Source organism: Lithobates pipiens, unplaced genomic scaffold (assembly GCF_037356315.1).
Source record: "Lithobates pipiens isolate NorthernLeopardFrog02 unplaced genomic scaffold, aLitPip1_a1.2 Scaffold_27, whole genome shotgun sequence".
NCBI classification, from domain to species: domain Eukaryota; kingdom Metazoa; phylum Chordata; class Amphibia; order Anura; family Ranidae; genus Lithobates; species Lithobates pipiens.
The window spans coordinates 161,065,044-161,090,150 of record NW_027507788.1 but is presented as its reverse complement, the minus strand read 5'-3'; the positions used below and the strand labels follow the sequence as shown (position 1 = coordinate 161,090,150).

The window sequence follows — 25,107 nt, the reverse complement described above, 5'->3', positions numbered from 1 at the left end:
TTCCCACTATTCTTCCAACAGGTCCCAGACGCAGACGTTCTCGCCACACCTTCCCCGCAGCCGTCACTATTGAGGTTGGACTGAAATCCCATTTACTGGATGCTGCAGCACTGATCGATGTGTCTCTATCGGCAAACACCAGGAAGGCGTATGCCTCGGCCTGGAATACTTTCCAGATTTTCCGGTCTCGTTTCCCGTTTTTTGATGGGTATGATGTTTCCTTTCCTGCTGGCTTTTGTGGCTTACTGCCACTCCCAATTGAGGTTGTCGCATGGCACCATCAAGTGCTATTTGGCAGGGGTTCAGCACCACCTGTCCCTGCAGGATCCGAATAGGTCATCCATATTTTCAGCGCATGCTGTTAAGGCCATTCTGAGGGGTGTCCTGAGGAGCAGCCCCCCTACTTCGGTCAGGAGATTACCGGTCACAGGGCCCATTTTCCGGGGCATGTCGGAGCTGTTGGACAGGCTGCCTTTTGGGAGGTTCCTCAGTTTGGTCCTTAAAGCTGCTATCTATTTGGCTTTTTTTGGGTTCCTTAGGCCGGGGGAACTAACCCGTACTAGCCCAGGTTCACGGGTACTCACAGTAGGGCTTTTGGTTAGGCATCCTGATCATTATATTTTGCATTTGTCTGCATGTAAAACTCAGCAGTTTGGGGCTGGTATGGATTTGAGGTATTTTAGTACCGGCAGTGCCTGGTGCCCTGTGGCAGTATTGGATCAACTCGGGGCGTTGGTTGCGGGCAAGCTGAGGGACAGCCCGTTGCTGCCCTTTCCTCACGCTCCCCTCACCATGGCACAGTTCACCGGGCATTGCCGGATGTTATGGTCTAATTTAGGTTTGAACCCGGCAGAGCTTTCAGGCCATTCTTTTAGGATAGGGGCGGCTTCCGCGGCTTCTCGTCAGGGGATTCCGGCCCATGTTATTAAGAAGTTGGGGAGGTGGAACTCTGCATGTTTTACTAGATACATCCCGGATCCGCAGGTTGAGATGGCTCAGGCTTTCAGACGTTTAACTGACTGATGTTATGGTGTTGGGTAATAAACTTGTTTGTTAAACTACCCTATTGTCTTCTTTTTTGGTCCCTTTAGGCATACTGACCACGTGACCTTTTGGCACACCTCAGGTCTTTTCCTTTTGTGCTCTTGCATATCGTTCTCATAATTACGTTAAGACTCCGAGTACAAATAAGAAGGCCGGCCGCAGGCGGGCCTGAGTTTGTAGGAGGAGTCGGGGGGTATTTAAACCCGCCCTCCTCCTCCTTGCTCCTGTCGGCGTGTTCAGTGTTTCCCACCCTCCCGTCCCCCTTTTTATTTCTATTTTCCTTTCTATTTCATATTTGGGTATGCCCCCTTTAGGCATACTGACCACGTGACCTTTTGGCACACCTCAGGTCTTTTCCTTTTGTGCTCTTGCATATCGTTCTCATAATTACGTTAAGACTCCGAGTACAAATGAAATTACGGCCTGGTAAGGTTGTGTATTTCCATCCCTGTCATTATGACTATATATTTTTCAGCACGTGGGCGAATTGCTAGCGATTTGAAAGAAAAGGAGTTGGGACTTTAACCACTTTCAGACCGGACCATTTTGCTGGTAAATGACCAGAGGTCTTTTTACACTTTGGCACTGCGCTGCTTTAACTGGTAATTGCGCGGTCATGCAATGTTGTACCCAAACAAAATTTGCGTCCTTTTCTTCCCACAAATAGAGCTTTCTTTTGATGGTATTTGATTGCCTCTGCGATTTTTATTTTTTGCGATATAAACGTAAAAAGACCGCAAATTTTGAAAAAAAATGATATTTTCTACTTTTTGTTATTAGAAAAATCCAATAAACTCAATTTTAGTCATACATTTAGGCCAAAATGTATTCAGCCACATGTCTTTGGTAAAAAAAAAGTCAATAATTGTATATTTATTGGTTTGCGCAAAAGTTGTCACATCTACAAACTAAGGTACGTTTTCTGGAATTTACGCAGCTTTTAGTTTACGACTGCCTATCTCATTTCTTGAGGTGCTAAAATGGCAGGGCAGTACAAAACCCCCCCAAATGACCCCATTTTGGAAAGTAGACCCCCTAAGGAAATTGATAAGAGGCATGTTGAGCCCATTGAATATTTTATTTTTTTGCCTCAAGCGATTGAATAATGACAAAAAAAAAATATTTTTTTTTTTTACACAAAGTTGTCACTAAATGATATATTGCTCACACATGCTATGGGCGTATGTGAAATGACACCCCAAAATAAATTCTGCTGCTTCTCCTGAGTACGGGGATACCACATATGTGGGACTTTTCGGGAGCCTAGCCGCGTACGGGGCCCCGAAAACCAAGCACCGCCTTCAGGCTTTCTAAGGGCGTAAATTTTTGAGTTCACTTCTCACTACCTATTACAGTTTTGAAGGCCATAAAATGCCAAGATGGCACAAAACCCCCACAAATGACCCCATTTTAGAAAGTAGACACCCCAAGCTATTTGCTGAGAGGCATGTTGAGTTCATGGAATATTTTATATTTTGCCACAAGTTGCGGGAAAATTACAAACTTTTTTTTTTTTTTTTTCACAAAGTTGTCACTAAATGATATATTGCTCATGCATGCCATGGGCATATGTGAAATGACACCCCAAAATAAATTCTGCTGCTTCTCCTGAGTACGGGGATACCACATATGTGGGACTTTTTGGGAGCCTAGCCGCGTACGGGGCCCCGAAAACCAAGCACCGCCTTCAGGCTTTCTAAGGGCGTAAATTTTTGAGTTCACTTCTCACTACCTATTACAGTTTTGAAGGCCATAAAATGCCAAGATGGCACAAAACCCCCACAAATGACCCCATTTTAGAAAGTAGACACCCCAAGCTATTTGCTGAGAGGCATGTTGAGTCCATGGAATATTTTATATTTTGCCACAAGTTGCGGGAAAATTACTAACTTTTTTTTTTTTTTTTTTTTTCACAAAGTTGTCACTAAATGATATATTGCTCACGCATGCCATGGGCATATGTAAAATGACACCCCAAAATAAATTCTGCTGCTTCTCCTGAGTACGGGGATACCACATATGTGGGACTTTTTGGGAGCCTAGCCGCGTACGGGGCCCCGAAAACCAAGCACCGCCTTCAGGCTTTCTAAGGGCGTTACAGTTTTGAAGGCCATAAAATGCCAAGATGGCACAAACCCCCCCCAAATGACCCCATTTTGGAAAGTAGACACCCCTAAATTTAGGGGTACACTAGTGAGACTAGGTAATAAATGGCGGGTGCCCTGAAACTATAAAAAAATAACTAACCAACCAGCGTCACCTGTAACAGTTATATGGTGATCACTGGTGAAAGGGTTAACTAGGGGGCAATCAGGGGGCTTTATGCGGTAGTATATGGGGGTCCCTGGCGCTATAAAAAGCTGCGGCGAACCTAAATACCTACCTGCCTAACTAGCGTCACCTGTGACACTAATACAGCGATCAGAAAAACGATCGCTTATTAGGCTGGGTTCACACTGGAGCGATGCGGGAACGCCACGAATGCGCGGCGGGTTCCCGCATCGCATGCCTCCCGGCGGCAGTTCACACTGCCCTATGCGAACTGCTGGGAGTGTCAGTGAAATGTTACTGACACCCCCAGATCAGTTCGCATATCGCAGTGCGATCTGCAAACTCGGATCGCATGGTGTGAACACCCATGCGATCCGATTCTGCTGCGGGCCAAAAAAAGGGTCCCGTGCGAATTTGCGGCGGGTGCGGCGGGTGTGGCGGGTGCGGCGAATGGCTGAACTTGAATCGCACAGAGATCGGATGTGATTTGCACTGCAGTGCGGTGCGAATCACATCCGTTCTCATAAACCGCTGCAATGTGAACCCAGCCTTAGTGACACTGGCGACGGGGGGTGATCACGGGGTTAAACCTTTATTGGGGGGGTTAGGGGGGTACCTTAGAACTAAAGGGGGCTAACCCTAACTGCCCTAACAGTTATTACAGTCACAAATGACACCCGCCGGGTGATCAGGGGGTTAAACCTTTATTAGGTAATAAATGGCGGGTGCCCTGAAACTATAAAAAAATAACTAACCAACCAGCGTCACCTGTAACAGTTATATGGTGATCACAGGTGAAAGGGTTAACTAGGGGGCAATCAGGGGGCTTTATGCGGTAGTATATGGGGGTCCCTGGCGCTATAAAAAGCTGCGGCGAACCTAAATACCTACCTGCCTAACTAGCGTCACCTGTGACACTAATACGGCGATCAGAAAAATGATCGCTTATTAGGCTGGGTTCACACTGGAGCGATGCGGAAACGCCGCGAATCCGCGGCGGGTTCCCGCATCACATGCCTCCCGGCGGCAGTTCACACTGCCCTATGCGAACTGCTGGGAGTGTCAGTGAAATGTTACTGACACCCCCAGATCAGTTCGCATATCGCAGTGCGATCTGCAAACTCGGATCGCATGGTGTGAACACCCATGCGATCCGATTCTGCTGCGGGCCAAAAAAAGGGTCCCGTGCGAATTTGCGGCGGGTGCGGCGGGTGTGGCGGGTGCGGCGGGTGCGGCGAATGGCTGAACTCGAATCGCACAGAGATCGGATGTGATTTGCACTGCAGTGCGGTGCGAATCACATTCGTTCTCATAAACCGCTGCAATGTGAACCCATGCAATGTTAAACCTTTATTGGGGGGGTTAGGGGGGTACATTAGAACTAAAGGGGGCTAACTCTAACTGCCCTAACAGTTATTACAGTCACAAATGACACCAATGCAAAAAAAAAAAAAAAAAAATGACATTGGTGTCACTGTGACTGGGGGGCAGGGGTAATTGGGGGGGTGATCGGGGGGTAAAGGGGGGGTGTGAGTGTGCCTGGCATGTTCTACTGTGTGTGTAGAGTGTTGGTGCAACTCACCGATCCGCTCTCCTCCGTGTCGGAACGAAAAATACCGACACGGAGGAGAGAATACATCACTTCCTCTCCTGTGTTTACATTACAGGAGAGGAAGTGATGTCACGGGGGATTTCTATTCGTCGGGAGCGATCGCGAGGGGGTGGCCATGAATGAATGGCCGCCCCCTCATCCCGGATCGCTCTCGAAGGAATGCCGACCGCCGCAGGCACCGGGGGGGGGCCCGATCGGGCCCCCCACCCGCGGGCAGGCAGGGACTTATATATACGCCCATATGCCTGCCCGTGCCATTCTGCCGACGTATATCGTCGTGCGGCGGTCGGCAAGTGGTTAAATGAAGCACATGGTTTGCAAGACAACACAAAATGGTGGATAAATAAGCGATTTAATAATTCATATACAAAACAATGGTATAAAACAATATCCTATTAATACTTGACAAAATATCTAGAATGAATAGTGACACTGATAAACAGTGAGAACATACAGACTATGATATCAAATGGCAAGATAGGTAGAACAAGTAATAAAAATGGTACAGATATCGTTGCTTGGTACAATCAAGGGACCACCAGTGTCAAATCAGGTAAACAATTATTGCTCGATCATGCCTGCCCGATCTTGGACTTCAAAAATCCTCTTATACTTAAGCGATACTAGAGAGCAGCAGAGCTGGTAGAACAAGCCAGGTGTCAAAGCCAGGAGAGGAGATCAGACAGGTCAGAGGCAAGCCAGGTCACAACAGGAAATCCAAGGGTAAAGGCATAAGGGCTCAGGAACACAGAAGGCTCACAACAATTCAGCAATTTGTGAGAGGAGCTGCTGTCCTTATATATACTGGCAATTAGCATGCTTTGAGTGTACCGATGCATCGCCATGCGCGCAGATTCGCCATAGCGTGCCGTTTGCTAATGAGCATGCACGCAGTAGTGAAACCGTATTGGATGTTGGCATATTTGCCAAATATTCTTGGGAATTCTTCCCTGACACACAAATTCTTTGCAAAATGAAGCTTTGCCTCATTTACTAAATTCTGGAGCAACTGCACTTGTGGAGTGCAATTTCACTTTGCAAAGTACACAGTCCATTTGGCTTTAGTAAATTAACCCTATGGGGGTTATTTACTAAAGGAAAATCCACTTTGCACTGCAAATGCACTTCAAAGTGCAGTCGTTGTAGATCCGAGGGGGACATGCAAAGAAAATAAAAACAGCATTTTAGCTTGCACATGATTGGATGATAAAATGAGCGAAGCTTCCACTCATTTCAGATCTATCCCTTAGATTTAGAGCGACTGCACTTCCAAGTGCACATTCAGTGCACTTTCAATTGCACTTGCAGTGCAAAGTGGATTTGCCTTTCGTAAATAACCCCCTATGTGTCCAAAGTCACATGCCAAGTCGCACAAGTGTTAATGGAACCTTAAACCAAGGGTCTATGAATACCAAGTCTGTGTCCTGTACTGTATGATTAACATATCCTTTCTATCCTTTGTTACATCCCAATGTGTCTTATCTTATGCAGCCACTTCCTGTCTATATGCACTCCATCGATGGTTGTATGGAATTTCTCACAATAGGTTTTTGGATGGTGACAACAGTGGACCATTTCTGTCTCTGTAATGTGTTGAAACAGCTGGTTGTGGGCTCCAATGGCAGCCCATGGGACAGGGAGGCAACCCCAGAGCACAATTGAGAGATAGGGACAGAACGTTGTCACCCTATGATAGGAAGTGCCTGAACAATTACCGTATGAAAGGATAAATAGGGGTTATTACAATCAAAGCTGCAGTATTAAAGAGGAAGTAAACCCTTCCAAACAACTTGGACCTATAGGTAAGCCTAGATTAAGGCTTACCTGTAGGTCCAAGCAATATCTCCTAAACCTATATGGTTTAGGAGATATTTGCCCGAAAATGGGCACCGCTGTCTACGGCGCATGCGCCGTAGACAGCGGCGCGCAGGCGCACTAAATGCGGCAAATCCAAGAATGGATTTGCCTAATTTGTCGACTCCCGTGCGCATGCGCGGGAGTGACGTCATCGCGGCTTCGCCGTATGGCAGCGGCGGAGCTGCGAGACGCGACTCCCGTGCGCATGCGCGGGAGTGACGTCATCGCGGCTGCGCCGCTGTGATTCGTCGGAGCTGCGAGACGCCACCAGCAACATGGATGCGGCGGACTACAGGGGACAGCGGCGACTTCGCTGGCTCCTGTGTCAGGTAAGTGACACATAATGAGCTACTATGCGATGCATAGTAGTCCATTATGCTTTACCTTTGCAGGGAAAAAAAGAGGAAGTAAACCCATCAGGGTTTACTTCCTCTTTAAATATGTGGAAGTTGCTTTGAAATTGAATTAACATGTTTAAGCCGAGATTGGGTATACATGATGTTTAATGCACAAAACCACTTTGCTTTAACAGGTTATGTGAATGGGGCTTTAATAAAATGAATTGTTAAAGTTCCAAATAGATATTGAGGTCCGAAGTATGGCTTTTGAAATGATATTCCATTGCAGTGCAGTGAATTTCAAGTTGTAATCTCCCGCCAAGCCTCTGAATTTATCTCATTGAATTTGACCCTGATCCTAGGGGATATTGGGTCAAAGTTGAAAGTGTGGAAGTCTCTACCATTATCCCTACTGGGAAGCCATAATCTTTTAAAAATTAAAATTATACCAAAATTTATATACTTTTTTAGACACTCTCCTGGCTGCCTGTTTCCTTTTTTATAAGATTAAATTAACACTTTTCATCATTCTTATGGGGATCAAAGAACCCCAGGTATAAATTAACCACCCTGATGCGCCCTTGTGACCAGGGTGGTTTAGGTTTCCCGGATCGAAATAAATACTTTTTAGCCACTCAGTTGGTCACAGTCCCATGGTGGCTGAGCCCGGATTTATCGAACTCCTCTACTAGGTTGAAAGCAGCAGTGATAGGTTCTATAGAAGCTATTAAAGTACTTGTATTTAGGGGTCACAGGGCATCCTACCAGTTGACCGCTTCAATGCTCAACATTATTCGTGCTTGAGAAGCTAGCATTAGATGTTAACATTATCCTAAGGACACAATCTCTCCAAATGCCTCTATATGGCTTAATCCTACTCTTCCTCAATTTTGTAAATTACCAGAGCCTATTGCATGGACTAAGTATAATATGAAATTATGCTCTCGGGTGGTCACTGATGGGAAACTGTCTACTTTCTCTACACTTACCTCAATTTTTAACTTGTCTAGTTCCCATTTATTTAGATTTTCAGCTTTCCCATACTTTTCATGCCCAGTTTCCACAAGATAGTTTAATGATTACACAATCTACTCTAGAATCAGTACTTAGGTCTGAATGTCTGGAGAAGCCCACATCAAGGCCATATTCTCATCTCACCTTAATTTCTCTCCTGCAATTAGAGGGTCTTAGAGCTAGGTGGACGCGAGACATACCGGATCTGGATATGGAAGATTGGAGGAGTGTGTGGGATTTCCCTCTGCGATCCCTGGTATCCTTGAGATAAATCCTGTGTGCTCTTCTGAGTGTTGGCAGTGTGGAGCACTTCAGGGGGATTTCATACACATCTTCTGGACCTGTTCATAGATAGTTATTTTTTGGCTGGAAGTGGTGGATTTATTGAATTCTATTGCTTCCGCACCTCTGCCGGTCTTAATGACTGTAAGTCTGTGGAGGCTATTTTCCCTACAATGTCTGAGCGAGTGTTTTCTAATACTACATTATTTAAGGTGAGAAAAGCCATTGCTCTGCATTGGAAGAAACCCCTCTCTCCTACGCTTTCATACTGGAAACAATTGGTAAATAATAGGGCTGTGGAAATGAAGGATTAATTCCTCGATTGATCGATGAATTTTTTTGATCAATCAAAATTCTTTTGATCGGTACTCACCTTTCCGCCGGCTTCCGAGTCTTCAGGGAGTTCCTTCGGCGATCCGGTGACGTCACAAACATTGACGTCACCGGGCTCCTCCCCCCTTCCCCAAGTGCCTCCGTCTGCTAACGAAGGGAAGGGGGGAAGAGTCCAGTGACATTGAAGTTCTGATTGAACTTAACGCATACGGGGGAGGAGCTTTGCATGACGTCACCCGCTGCTGCCGTATGGAACTAACACGATTGTCGGCTTTACATGCTGTGTTTTTATCATGTTTATGTGAGTAGTTTGTGTTTGAACACAAAAAAATAAATCTTATACTTAAGCGGTTAGCACTTAGATCTTTTCTTTCTAACCATGACCTGGCGTTCTTGCTGAGATCTAAGGAGACGTGAAGTTTATGGTCTGTGTTAACCCTTTTGATACCCGCTTGCATGACCACCTGTTTGCACAGGGGTCCATGCAATAAGGTGAGAGTGATTAGTTAGACCAGAGTTGGAGGGATTGTCACGCTACTGTGGGAAAAAAAATTACGTCAGTGCTACAGTTTGAATTTAAAATGTATTTGTGTGAACTGTGAAGTTAAGTCATGGATTGTGGAAACTAACTAGTGTCGGGTTATTGTATATAGTGTATACCACATTTACCACTGACTAATGCAGGGTTGCAATGCAAGGAGATCAGCTAAAAGTAGTTGGATCTGTATGTGCATTATAATTAATCAAAATGAGTCGATTAATCGATTAAAAAAAAAACAATTAATCGAACACGAAAATGTTAACAGTAACAGGCCTAGTAAATAATAATCTCCCACTGTACAGAGATACCTACATGAATAGGGGTTGTCCTAGTAAGTATGACAACATTTGGGCAAAGTGGCTGAACAAACCATATACAGCATCTAATGTCCATGGGGGCTATTGATCATAATATAGGCAATTCTATATCTAGGATGTTTGGGGCCATTGTGGATAGAAGCCCTTCTGTCTGAAGGCCACAGATACAAGATCACAGTGTGGCGCTGACACTGATCTCGTATGTGTATGTAAGGGACCTTCTAGGACTACCTTGTAATCTATTTCTAGGCCATCCATGCGATTTTCATATATCAGCATTATATCTATTCTTATACAGTTACACAGTGTTTTTTCCAGATATGTTCATGTTTTTTTATATAACATGTATTTTTAATGTGATTATAATAAATTAAATAATTTTATAATAATTTTAGACCATTTTTTTTCCTATTTCGGGACTCTAGTTGCAACCTTTAAAGTCCTTTTTTCCTCTTTTTTTTCTTTTCCCTGTTTTTGCTCAATTATTATTGGATGTGGTGCCACGCTCTGCAATTTGTCTCAGATTTCCCCAGCCTAGTTAAAATACTCTTTTGTTAATTATTTTTCCTTTTTTACACTTTTTTGAATTGATGGCTGATATGCAAGGTGATTGGATCTTGAATTTATATTAATATTTTGGTCTAATGTATATGGTGTTTTGTTTTGTCTTGTTTTGTTTTGTTTGTTTGTTTATTAAGGAAATAAATAAAAAGGTTTATAAAAAAAATGAATTGTTGAATTTGGAATCAGGGCAGCAGATACTTTGAAAGGGTGACAATACAGAAGCACAACAGGGAGACAGGGACAGGGTGTTGTCACCCTATAACAGGAAGTTGATCTTTATGGCAGGATGACGAGAAATTCATTTATATGAAAGATGAAGATTCAAAATGGTGACTATGACCTTTTGAAATGGCATTAACATAATAAAGTGTCTATGAGAGTCTAGTGATTGGGTTTACATATGCTTTTATTATTCGGTGACAGTAGACTGTTGCCAGTCATATGTTCTAATTTTGTAAGTCCTTCTATTATCGTCGGCCATAACATAAACTTTCCCTGTGTTTCTTGGACAGCGATTTTACTCCTGATTTCAGCTATTTGAATTAGTGATGTGCCATGTTGATGTGAATTGCGGTGATTTAACAAGTTTCTCTCTATAGTAGTGGAGAGGCTCCCATGAAGTTTTCATATCCTAGGGCTGAACATTTTATACTTAGCTAATGTGCTTAGTGTGTAATTATCACATCTGGCGAGTGTTGTGTATCGCAGTTGTACACTATTAACATCTCAGCAACGGCAATTTGTGATATCTCCGAGCGAAGATCAAGTAAAGATACTTTACAGAAGCAGTAATGAATTGCTCTGAATATTTTAGAGAGCTAATTGGTGGCATATATGGATTAAGGTAAATTCTGAACCTTAATCTGTTTATATTTTGCCTCCTCTCCTCTCCACATCAACACAAAATAAAAAAAAGTAAAAAAACAAATAAAAAAAAGTAAGGAAAATGCTCATCTTTAAAGTGGTTGTTAACCCAGTACAATAAAAAACCTCCCACCCCCTCTGTAAAATAACACTATATGCCCCTGTGCCTGTGTTATATAAAAAAAATCTTACGTTCTGTACCTTATATCAGAGCATCTCCCAGCGCTCACGTGACTCCTTGGCTCTCTCCTCTGCCCGCCTCACAGCTATAGCATGAAGGGCCGAGAACTCCCACTGATATCAGCCGGGGAGGAGAGAGAGAGAGAGACGAGAAGTCACATAAGTGCCAGGAGAAGCTCTAATATAAGGTACAGAGCGGCAGATTTTTTTTATATAACACAGGCACAGGGACACATAACATTATGTTACAGAGGGGATGGGAGTTTTTTTCTAGTTATGATAACAGCAGGAGAAGAGGGGGCGGGCACTGACATAGAACAGACAGGCGGAGGGAGAGGAGGACAGAGAAGGACAAAGTACGGCTGTGGATGACAGAGGCACGTAAACTGACCACAGTGTCATGGTTCAGCAGGCATGATAAACTGTGGTCAGTTTACGGGGGGAAGGTATAGCCAGGCCGGATCAGCATGTTTTTTAGGTCATAGAAGGGGCCAAATTATACAGCACAAGCACTGTGCTGTTATTCAAGCTTTAAGGAAACAGAATCAGTTTTTTTTTTTTAGGGTAACAAACACTCTTATCTGTTTATATTTTGCCTCCTCTCCTCTCCTCTCCTCTCTGCTAATGAAATAAAAAAAAACTTTCTATTTTCATTACATAAATTATTGTAAACCCAGGGAAGTTGTCACTGGGTTTCTGTGCTTCTGTATGCACTGCATGCAGATCATGGATGGTGTGAGGGACCGGCAGGCAGGGGCAGGCTGGGCCGGGGGGTAGGGTGGCAATTTCCCCCCAGGCCGCCACAATTTACATGCAAAATGGCTGGTGGGTGCCTGATGATTTTTTTTTCTCTGACGAAGTCGGGCCAGGGGAACAGCTGCACGCTGTTGCATTGAGTGCAGACTGAGCTCCCTGCACTGCTAGTTCCAGTGCTGGCTGCAGAGTACCGCTGCTGGAGGGAGTGAGTGGGGAAAGTGCATGTGTAGGTGAAAACCGCCTGCTTAAGTGTCTTCTCCTTTCCTGTGCCTCGTGACTCCTCCTTCAGCCACTGACGCTTTCATCCAGCAGGTAGAAGGCAAAACATCCGAGCAGAGTTAAGTTAAAAAGATTGGTTGCTAGGGGCCCTCCTAGGAACCAATTGTCTGTCTGTTAAATTGAAAGTTGGACAGCTCCCTCCTTCTGCTCTGGCATGCCGCATCCTCTGAATTCTACCTGCTGTGTAAGGTAAGGGGGGGGGGGCAGTGATATATTGGACTGTGCTGCAAAGAAAGAAGGTGGCTGTGGAGGAGACTGTTATACAAGGAGGGAGGCTTTGTGGAGAAGATTGGTATACAAGGAGGTCAGCCATGGTCAGCGGCCAGCAGGACCCACAGCACCTGCTGGCCACTGAACTGTGGGTCCTGCTGGCTGCTGACCTGTGAGTCCTGCTGGCTACTGGGTTCTGCTGAAAGCTGACCATGGCCTGTAGGTCCTGCTGGTCATGGCCTTCGGGGCCTGCTGGCCACTAGCCTAGGGTGAACAGACGTCCCCAGTTTCCGGGGACAGTCCCCTGACTGAGGACACTGTCCCTGGACCAAGTCCGTCCCTGGTTATGTCCTGGCTTTGCAGGGCCTGTCCCACCCGTGTGCACTGTGAGCTGGGGCGGGGGGGGGGGCCCTACCATGGATCCCGCTGGGCCCATTGCGCTGCCTCAGAGGGGAGGGGGGCCAGCACCACCAGATTACACAGAGCGGGGATTGGATTTTCCCGCTTACCTGCTGGTCACTGTCATATGAAGTCCTGTCTCCTGAAATTGGCTCCTATGATAGACAGCACACTGGTGAGGTCTATCATAAGAACTGGTCCAGGAGGCGGGACTTCGTATGACAGCTTCTCTCCTCTCTCTAATCCCCATGCACTGAACAGACTGCATTGATGGGCACTGGTGAGGCTGCATTGATGGGCACTGGTGAGGCTGCATTGGTGGTTACTGGCAAGGCTGCATTGGTGGGCACTGATCAGGCTTTACTGATGGGCACTGGTGAAGCTGTATTGATAGGCAGTGATCAGGCTTTACTGATGGGCACTGGTGAAGCTGCATTTATGAGCACTGGTGAGGCTGCGTTGATGGTGAGCTGATTCGGTGGTTCAATGGGCCACTTGACTGGACTTGCCCCCCAGGCCTAAGGCTGCCAGCCCTCCCCTGCTGGTAGGGTGCTGAACATAGCTTCCTGTAAACATCACAGCACCCTGCCTCAGGGCTCCTATCCAGAGCCCTCAATCCTGATTCAAGCAGTGGACTGGCCCTGGGAGGAGTTATGCAAATATAAAATTGCTTTGATGGGGGGTGGGTGCTCTTTGGAAGGCTTAATTTGCTACAGATCATCCTGGGTAATCCCCATGTGTGATCCTGAGCCTCCTTGGTGGAGTGAACTGAAATCCAATAAAGAAGAAGAGGCAGCCCAGGGAAAGTCAGGCTGGTGAGGGAAGGAAAGAGCTAGATCACTCCCTTCGCATCCAGGGGAGGCGTGGAAGTGAGATGTGAACAGCCTGTGAAAGAGAACCGATTCCTGCACACTATGCATAGCAAATCCCTAAACCCTGCACTCGGTGTGTAACGTACTTCTGATCTCTGCACCTGTTTATAGAGCACCCCTGAACTCAGCACTCTGTACATAGAGCCCCTCTGAACTCAGCACTCTGTGTGTAGCGCACCCCTGACCTCTGTACTCCGTGTGTAGCACACCCCTGATCTCTGCACTCTGTACGTAGAGCACCTCTGATCTCTGCACTCTGTGTGTAGCACACCCTTAAATTCTGCCCTCTGTGTATAGCACACCCCTGAACTCTGTACTCTGTATGTGGAACACCTCTGAATTCCACACTCTGGGTAGCGCACCCCTGAACACTACACTCTGTACATATAGCACCCCTGAACTCTGTACTCTGTATGTGGAACACCTCTGAATTCCACACTCTATGTGTAGCACACCCCTGAACTCGGCACTCTGCATGTAGTGCACCCTTAAACTCTGCATGTAGCACACCCTTATACTCTGCTATCTGTACATAGCGCACCTCTGAACTTTGTACTCTGTGTGTGGAGCACCCCTAAACCCTGCACTCTGTGTAGAGCACCCCTAAACTCTGCACTTGTTTGTAGAGCAACACTAAACTCTGCCCTCTGTGTGTAGTGCACCCCTGAACTCTGCACTCTGTATGTGGAATACCTCTGAACTCCACACTCTGTGTGTAGCGCACCCCTGAACTCTACACTCTGTACGTTGAGCACCTCTGAACTTTGTATTCTATATGTAGCGCACCCCTGAAATTGGCACTCTACGTGTAGTGTACCCCTGAACTCTGTACTCTGTGTGTAGTGCACACCTGAACTCGGCACTCTGCGTGTAGTACACCCCTGAACTCTGTGTGTATCGCACCCCTGAACTCTGCACTCTGTACGTAGAAAACCTGAACTCTGCACAGGCAAGAGTTCCACTTTAAGTATTTAGCTTGGATGGCATGAGCATGCTCAGACTGTAAGCTATTTTTCGGATTACATGTAAAACCAGAACGGGCTGAGGACACTGAAGATTGGTGCATTGTTCAGTCAGAGCCAGTCCCATATAACAGCTCGGTTATTTTTTCTGACTGCACGTCTTGTAGCAATGGAAGTAATCTATTAGGAACACAAAACGTGAAACCTGATTTTCTGCCGGAGGTTCTCTTTGGCATCACAATATTTACTTCCACCTATTGTGTCCATCCAGTAAACACATGAGCTGCACAAGACTAAAAATACAAAAAGCAAGGCCATTTCCGGGCCCTGACTGTCATCGCGGGTCCTTTGTATCCCTGGCGCTTTCCTAAGCGTCTTCCTGAACAGCACGCTCCAGGCATTTTTTGTGAGTTCATCATCTGAGGCTTTCTTATTTTTTCAGTCACATTCCTCAGTTGCAATTTTTTTTAATTTTATACTCAATTCCAAGGACACTTTGCTGCAGAAGATAATATTCTATTTACGATATACTGTACATGTCAACTGTCATGGATTTTCAAGAATGGCCTGGGCCCCCTATCTTGGCCCTTTGCTGCTGTGTCCCAGGCCATGTCCCGAGATCACAGCATCAATGTGTATTAACTTAAAGCGATACTAAAATCTTGTTTTTTTGTTTTGTTTTAAAATAACAAACATGTTATACTTACATGCTCTGTGTAATGGTTTTGCACAGAGCAGCCCAGATCCTCTTCTTCTTGGGTCCTGTAACAAAACGTCCCTACACTCCGCTTGAGTGCTTTTGTCATATACTACTTCCTCCCAGCCTGAATATAGATATCAGATATTCCAACCGCTCACAAGCACAAAACAATACTATACTTGTTTAGTTGCTGAACATGGACCCTTTTATTAGAATCAAAATACAAGTCTTATATACAGTAAAAGAGGAGGTTCCACCCTCCTGCTCATATTACTCTAACAATACAACTGTAACCAGAAACAGAATTAACAAGAGCTAATTAACTAATCCCTTAAAGCAGCTGATGTGACTCTGTGCTCTCCTGAGCATTGTTATGATTAATCAGGATTTCACTACAGGTCAGACTTGTTGTCACCGAGCTTCACGCAGTAGATTCTAAACATCACCATAAACATCAGCACAGAACTCCTTCATACAATTGCAGGGTCAATTAGCACAAACAACAATCGGTGAAATACTCATACTCTTAGAAGCTGTGGCAAGCCAGACTAGACTAATTTACATTATAGAAGACAACAGATAGGTGGCTGGAGTTGATGACATTAGCATCTTACAGTATGTGTCCCAACAGTATGAATCAGTCACTATTTCTAATATGGCATATACAGGGTTCCCAGAGTCTATGTGTCTTGGGGGACATGGACCTGAATCCAAAGTAACACCACCTCAAGAGTCCCCAGGCATACAGCTCACAAAGAACCCCATTCCTCCAAATGCCAGGGCCCATGATCGGTAGTCAAGAGGCTAGCATTCAGTACCCTCCAAAAGCCTCTGTCCCGGGTGAGTCAGTCACAAGTCCCTTGCAGGCGCTCCTGGCCCCTCCCTTCTGCTGAGTGTCCCCACAGCAAGCAGCTTGCTATGAGGGCACCCGAGCTGACCAGCTGCTCTGTGTGTCCATTCAGACACCGATCTGTGGCTCTGCCCTCGGCCCCTCTCTCCCCATTGGCTCACTGACTTTTATTGACAGCAGCAGGAATCAATGGCGCCCACTGCTGTCTCAGCAAATGAGAAAGGATAGTCTCCTGACAGACGAGTTGGCTAGAGATGGGACTCACCCAGGGCCAGACTGGGAGTAAAAACCAACCCTGGAAAAAATTTCATAGCAGCCCTATAGCATAATTATAGCAGGCCAACATCATAACGTCATTATTTTCTTGTTCATGAAAGGGGAAACCATGTATTTCAACCAAGCACATTTGAAGCGTGTATTATATATAGATATGACAGATATGAAAGCACATAGGGTTTTAAATATTTATGAAAGAAAATTCCAGTTAAAAGTGGTCAATCATCATGGGGGACCCCAGGAACTCTGGGAACGTAGGAAGCAACTACAGAATACACTAAGGTTTACTGATATAAAGGGGGAAACCTTTATATCAGTCCCCCTTACATTATTGCATTCACTCCCCCCACAGACTGGCCTGGTGGCACTGCCACTGAACTGCTCTCAGGTGCACCGTGCAGGGCTCAGTCAGTCAGCTTCAGCTTGGTGGCTCTGGTTTTATCCTATAGTCTCCTCTCCACAGTCCACACACGTCTGACTTCTCCCATGACCCCCATCCCTCTTGTCTCCTCTCCATACTCACTCACAGACTTCAGACATGATACAAGAGATGGTCAGAGACTGCAAACATGATACAAGAGATGGTCAGAGACTGCAGACATGATATAAGAGATGGTCAGAGACTGCAGAAATGATACAGGAAATGGTCAGAGACTGCAGACATGGTACTGGAGTTGGTCAGAGACTGCAGACATACTACAGCAGATAGTCAGAGACTGCAGACATGGTACAGGTGATGGTCAGAGACTGCAGACATGATACAGGAAATGGTCAGAGACTGCAGATATGGTACAGGTGATGGTCAGACTGCAGATATGATACAAGAAGGTCAGAGAGCTTCACTAGTGCCCATCAAATGCAGCCTCATCAGTGCCCATCAATGCAGATTCATCAGTGCCCATCAAATGTAGCTTTACGGTGCCCATGAATGCAGCCCCACTGTGCCCATCAATGCAACCCCACTGTATTCATGAAAGCAGTCTCACTGCCCATCAATGCAGCCTCACTGTCCATCAAATGCAGATTTACTTTGCCTATGAATGCAGCCTCACTATGTCCATCAAATGCAGCTTTAGTGTACCCGTGAATGCAGCCTCACTGTGTCCGTGAATACAGCCTCACTGTGCCCATCATTGCAGCCCCACTGTGCCTGTAAATGCAGCCTCACTGTGCCCATCAATGCAGCCTCATTGTGCCCATGAATGCAGCCTCACTGTCCATCAAATGCAGCTTTTCTGTGCCAGTGAATACAGCCTCACTGTGCTTGTGAATGATTTGTACTTGTAAACAACATGTGTCAGAGAAAGGCCTGAACTTGAAGAAGGGGCATCTTGCCGACCATGTAATACATATGTACACTCACAAGGAGGATGGGCCTTACGGCTCACATGCTGCTCATGAGCATCCATGGTGGCTGAAGTTTGACACAATGCATTTTGGCAAAAATTACAACATTTCACTGAAATCTCCTGATTTTAGCCAAAATTTGGGGAAAATTAAAACTGAATTTTACTTATCCCTAATTTTTACATCTTCAGGCTCACTGATCCACTTATCTTACAGAAAGTCTACATGACAGGTTCAGTATGACTGGAAATGAAAAACTCCTTGCATTCTTTAACAACATGAAACATCCACAATGCTGATAGCCAGAGATCCAAGTGATTAAAGCTGCTTAGGCTAAAAAAAGCTGGAGAGCACCATTTTTTGTTCCAAGCAAGAATGTGCGAGAGACATGATTTGGTTATGTGACCCATGCCCTATTGATTGATATGAAGAGTAAATTTCAATGACAGGTCCACTTTTAATAAAAGTTGTGATGCTCCCTGTGTGGCCCCTAGGGACCTGTTTACATTTACTGAATGCTGTATTGGCCCCATTGTTGGCTCATATAATATTGAATAGTTTTTCTTCTCTTCTAGGTATGAAGTCACGTTTAAGTGAATTTGGCCCTCGTATTATTGAACATCCTTCGGACACGGTGGTACGTCGGGAGCAGCCGGTAACCATGAACTGCCGAGCTGAAGGGAACCCGGAGCCCTCAGTCGAGTGGTACCACAACGGAGTGAAAGTCAACTTCTCCAACTTTCATGGCTCCTTGATCCCTGATGGTTCCATATTCTTCTACCAATTAAAAGGAAAATCGAATGAAGGGATTTACACCTGCCTGGCCCGGAATAACCTGGGGATGGCCATCAGCAGGAATGCCTCTCTGACTATTGCTGGTAAGAACCCAGAATAAAGGCTGTTTTACTGAACTCCAGGAAAACAGCAAAATATACAGATCTGATACATTTATGCTGTTTTATCTGCCAAAGGATTGGTATTTCTGTACATCCAGTCCTGAAATTTATACAGCTGTGTCAAACAGCACAGCCAGGTTGGTGACCTGACTATTTTCTAGTATGGGTGTTACATACAACTTGGTCATTGTCCTGCACCCAGCCTGCTACTGGCCAGTGAAGAACCAGCAGGAGCACAGTGACGGGTTCTTGTGCCACCCTTCCCTTTCTCAGTCTGAGCTCTGCTGTGTGTGGGATTGCAATGAGCTGATACCAAGTCACATTCAAGTATTTACTAGCTGAGTGTAAAAATCTATTTAGGGTGGATTGCGGTGCATTTTTACACACACATTACCTTATTAGTGCACAGCAATGCAGGTTTTAAAGCAGAACTAAACTCAGTATACCGATTTTCAGACCAGCGATGTACTCAGGTGGTTATACCGGGATGATGCCCGCAGCTGTGTTTGTTTAGAGCCGACTGTTGGTTCTCCTAGCAGCTAACTAGCTGCTGATTTGCTTTTACAAGCAGCGCGAGGGGACATTCCGCCCTCCCCACCTGCCTCCTTCCAAGGCTTGCTCAGGCTCTTCCGTCCCACCGGGAGACCCTGCCAACCTGCTGGTCAGAAATCTGAACAAATCAGGGATCGGCTTTGATTGGCTCTCCACTATGGTAACCCAGAAGCGGTGACTTGACATCACTTCAGGTTACCTAGATGTAAACAGCGCCATTTTTAATAAATCAAAAGCATTCCAAAACACTAAACTTGGTGTTTTGAATGCTTTTAAGTGCAGAAAAGGGATTTGGGGTCTTATAGACCACAGACCTCTCTATAAAGAGTACCTGTCACTGCCTATTGTTATCACAAGGGTGTTTACATTCGTTGTGACAGCAATAAAAGTAATAAAATAAATAAATAAAATAAAAAATGAAAAGTACCCCCATCTCCCTCATGCCTGCAATCAAAGGCAAACGAGTGTCGATCCTGAATGCATGCAAACAGCGATCGTCTCACACATGTGAGGTATCACCGCAAACATCAGATCATGGGTAGTCATTTTAATACTAGATCTTCTCTGTAAATCTAAAGTGGTAACCTGTAAAGGCTTTTAAAGCGTCGCCTTTGGATAGTAAAATGTATGCTGTTTGTCACTGTTGCATGGGCATGCGCAATTTTAAAGTCTGACATGTTGGGTATCTGTTTACTCGTTGTAACATCATCTTTTATATTTTACAAAAACACAGGGTTATGTATTGTGTTTTTTTGCATTAAAATTCAAAAAATTGTGTTAAAAAAAAATGCTGCACAGATACCATGTGACAATTAGCGGACCTCCAGCTGTTGCAAATCTACAAATCCCATCATGCCTCTGGGTGTCATGCTTTGGCTGTCAGTCTTGCTATGCCTGAGTGCCCGTTCACACTACCGCGAATTGTCAGGCGACTTAGCCGTCTGACAAGTCGCGCTCCCTTCTGTACTATGGAACCATTCTAATAGGAGCGACTCAAGTCGCTCCGACTTAGAAAAAGGTTCCATTACTATTTTTGGGGTGACTTCAGGTGACTTGCATTGACTTCTATACAGAAGTCATTTTGCAAGTCGCTGCTGAAGTCGTGTGTAGGTCACGTCTGTGAGTAGCGCTGCAAGTCGTGTCGCCCCTGTGTGAACCAGCACTCATGGGACTTGTAGTTCTGCAACAGCTGGAGGTCCGCTAATTGCATATCCCTGCTCTAGGGCCTTTGCTTTATATAATATTTTGGGGGTTCCAAGTAATTTTCTAGCAAAAATACTGATTGTTGCATGTAAAGTGCCAGAAAAGGCCCGGTCTGGAAGTGGATACTTAAAGTAAAACAATCTATTCAGTTTAACATAGAAATGAAAGGCAAACATTTGTGTATAGATATAAAAAAAACATTATAACAACCCCTTTTCTCTTTTTTATAAGTAATCACATTCCCTCTGTTCTGAGCTGCAGAGGAGCTGGGGGGAGGAGAAGCAGCAGCACACTAAGCTTCCCAGCAAATGGCTGTGCAGAAGGGGGGTGTCCAGACAAGTCTGATCATTGGAGGGGAGCACACTGAGTTCCCAGCATAGCTAAAAGAACTGACCATGATGTGCTCTTCTGCTTAGTGTGGTCAGTTTTTGAATGGGAAGCAGAGGGACTGGCAGGAACACCAGGAATTTCACATAAAGGAAGCAATACAAACAGAACAGAAGACTTTTTCATACAAGTACAGTATCTCACAAAAGTGAGTACACCTCTCACATTTTTGTAAATATTTTATTCTATCTTTTCATGTGACAACACTGAGGAAATGACACTTTGCTACAATGTAAAGTAGTGAGTGTGCAGCTTGTATAACAGTGGACATTTGCTGTTCCTTCAAAATAACTCAACACACAGCCATTAATGTCTAAACCGCTGGCAACAAAAGTGAGTTGAGTTACTTTGAGGGGACAGCAAATTTACACTGTTATACAAGCTGTACACCCACTACTTTACATTGTAGCAAAGTGTCATTTCTTCATAGTTGTCACATGAAAAGATAGAATAAAATATTTACAAAAATGTGAGGGGTGTACTCACTTTTGTGAAATACCATGTACCCTGTTTCCCCAAAAATAAGATCTAGCATGATTGTCGGTGATGGCTGCAATATAATCCCTACCCCCCAAATAAGCCCTAGTTAAAGTCCTTGTAGGTCTTATTTTCAGGGTAGGGTTTCTTTTCGGGGAAACAGGGTAGGGTTTATTTGGGGGGTAGGGCTTATATTGTAGCCATCACCGACAATCGCGTTAGGTCTTATTTTCGGGGAAACAGGGTATATATATATATATATATATATATATATATATATATATATATATATATATATATATGTATGTATATATCTATCTATATATATATATATATATATATATATATATGCCCATGAAGACTACTGGGATGTATGACATCCTTGTGGTCTAGGCCAGAAACCAGAAAGCAACTGAAGAAATGTAAAAAAATTAAAATAAATTAAATAAGCAAATTTAATATACCTTCCTATCATTTTACCAATGCTAGCAGCATGAGCATTAAAAATAGTTCAAGTTGATTGAGAGAGTTTAGTTCCGCTATAACAACTGGATTATAAATTGTTGGAACACAGCTTTGCGATTGGGTGTATTGCGGTAATGCATGTTAAGTGCATTAGTGCATACCTACCAACATTTTGAGAGGGGAATGAGGGACACCTACTAGCAAATGTATGTAGACATAGGACACGCCCCCCGCCACACACCCTTAAAGGAGAATTAACCCAAAAAAAAGCTTAATTAAATCCGCAAGTGTTTTTTTTTTTTTACCAAAACTATTCCTTTATATTGGCTTTTAACATTTACAAATGCAGCAATTTAGAAATTGGATGAAAGGTTTAGCACTGGGAAACACATTTTGAAAGATAAAAAGTGAATTTTTTATACAACTATATAGATCAGACCAAAATGAGGGGGGAAAGAGGGACAGAGGGACTTTGTTCCAAATCAGCGACAGTTGGAAGCTATGTTAGTGTGTTGCCCTACTATTTATTTTGAATGGCATCCAGACACACAGAGGTAATGCAGCTCCAGCACATGTGTTGCAGCACCCTATAACTTACAGTAACGCTAGATTTATTTTACTGCCTTTCTTGTTATCCATGACAATTACTCAGTCATACAACACTGTACCCATATGAAATTTTTGTCCTTTTTTTCAAACAAATAGAGCTTTCTTTTGGTGGTTTTTAATCACCGCTGGGTTTTTTATTTTTTGCGCTATAAAAGAAAAAAAGACTGAAAATTCTGTACAAAAAGGAATTGTTCTTAATTTTTGTTATAAAATTTAGCAAATTAGTAATTTTTCTTCATAAATTTTGGCCAAAATTTATACTGCTACATATCTTTGGTAAAAATAAGTGCCGTACAAATTTGTGTATATTATTTGGTCTTTGTAAAAGTAGTACACGGGGACAGGGGCGCTTATTGTTCATTTTACTTTATTTATTTTATTTTGACACTTTTTTCCCAAAAATACATTTTTTGATCACTTTTATTCCTATTACAAGTAATGTAATAGGAATATGGCATGACAGGTCCTCTTTACAGTGAGATATTGAGCCAATAAGACCCCATACCTCACCTCTAGGCTGGGACGCCTGAAATAAAAAAAATAAAAAAACGATCCTGGCTTTGATCGTAGCGGTGAGTCAGTAGAAGCACCGGAGGGCGTCAGGAGGGGGGACATCCCCTCCTGTAAGAACAATCAACCGGTGGAACAGCCAATATGATCATTCTTATTGTGTAGGGAATCTCTGGCTGAAAAAGCTGATATCTGAATGATGCCTGTAGCTGCACCCATCATTCAGATATCCCCGCACAAAGTCAAGGACGTCATATGACGACTGGTGGGCAGGAAGTGGTTAAAACGCTTTTTTTTAACACAAAGTTGTCCATTTATACAATATTTCTAACACATAGCATGTACATAGCAAGAATAACACCCCGAAATAGATTCTCCTACTCCTCCTGAGTACGGCAATAACACGTATGAGACTTCCACAGCCTGGCCACATACAGAGGCCAAGTACAGCCGAGTATGGCTGAGCATTGCTGGATATGGCGAGTATGGCTAAGATGGCTAAGCATGGCTTGGTATGGCCGAGCATGGCCGAGTATGGCTAAGCATGGCCGAGTATGGCCGAGTATGGCTGAGCATGGTCGAGTATGGCTGGTTATCACCGGGTATTGCAGAGCATGGCTGGGTATTGCAGAGCATGGCTGGCTATTGCAGAGCATGGCTGGGTATTGCAGGGTATGGCTGGGTATTGCAGGGTATGGCTGCGTATTGCAGAGTTTTCTGGGCAGATTCTCCTTCCTGATTAGCTGAGACATAGCAGCGGCACCCAGGGCCGGACTGGGAATGAAAACCAGCCCTGGAAATAATTTCATACCAGCCCCATAGCATTATTATACCAGCCCAGCAGCATAACGTCATTATTTTCTTGTTCATAAAAGAGAAAACCAAACATTTTAAAGCATATTTGAAAAGTACATTATATATACATAGGACACCGTGGCTGCATTTGAGGGCACAGTGGCTGCGTTTGACGGGCACAGTGGCTGCGTTTGGGCACAGTGGCTGCGTTTGATGGGCACAGTGGCTGCGTTTGACGGGCACAGTAGCTGCAGGGCCGTCTTTAATATTGATTGGACCCTGGACAAAATTTTTCTGGGGGGCCCCCCCATGCAATTTCCCTCTCCACCAGCTCGGAGACATACAATAAATAGCAGCTAGACTTAAAATCTGTTTACTGTATCAGATCAGGCAGCGATTGCGATTGGTTGCCAGCAGTTACAGCATTTCATTACTGCATACTGACTGGTTGCTAGGAGTTACAGCACACATTACGGCTCACTGATTAGTTGCTAGAGGTTACAGCACATCATCTCCTCGCAGCAGGGGAGCATGATATACATAGGAATGTCGCCTTTATTTACATATCATTGCCGCTGGCAGCAGCTATTTACTTAGTATTGTCGCCGCCATTTACATATAAATGCAGGTTATTTACATGTAAACACAGGGTCTGCGGGGGAGTCACCTGCACACAACAATAGGGCAAGAGCTGGGCAGCATTAGTACCAGCACAAGACTAAAACTTTAAGGGACAAGGGAATTTAAACCTGGATAGTTGGCAAGTATGAGGCAGCTGTTATGGGCCCCACAACAATGCCAGGGCCCAGGGCAGCTGGCCCTTTTGCCCTGCTTCAAAGACGGCCCTGAGTGGCTGCGTTTGACGGGCATAGTGGCTGCGTTTGACGGGCACAGTGGCTGCATTTGATGGCGCAAGGGCTGCGTTTGGCACAGTGGCTGCGTTTGAGGGCACAGTGGCTGCGTTTGATGGACAAGGGCTGCGTTTGGCACAGTGGCTGCGTTTGACGGGCACAGTGGCTGCATTTGATGGCGCAAAGGCTGCGTTTGATGGGCAAGGGCTGCGTTTGGCACAGTGGCTGCGTTTGACGGGCACAGTGACTGCGTTTGACGGGGGCAAGGGCTGCGTTTGATGGGGCAATGGCTGCGTTTGACGGGGGCAAGGGCTGCGTTTGATGGGCAAGGGCTGCGTTTGATGGGCAAGGGCTGCGTTTGGCACATGGGCTGCGTTTGGCACAGTGGCTGCATTTGAGGGCACAGTGGCTGCGTTTGACGGGCACGGTGGCTGCGTTTGACGGGCACAGTGGCTGCGTTTGATGGGCACAGTGGCTGCATTTGATGGGCAAGG

At 44.9% G+C, this 25,107-nt stretch overlaps 1 protein-coding gene across 2 annotated transcripts in view; it reads left to right on the top strand.

Annotated features, from left to right (window-relative positions):
• ROBO4 (roundabout guidance receptor 4) overlaps positions 1–25,107 on the top strand; it is a 202,668-nt gene that overhangs the window by 48,666 nt on the left and 128,895 nt on the right. For both annotated transcript variants that reach the window (XM_077457781.1, XM_077457782.1), the window contains exon 2: positions 18,444–18,746. In XM_077457781.1, coding sequence (XP_077313907.1) covers positions 18,444–18,746 — 303 coding nt within the window. The remainder of the gene's footprint in view (positions 1–18,443; positions 18,747–25,107) is intronic.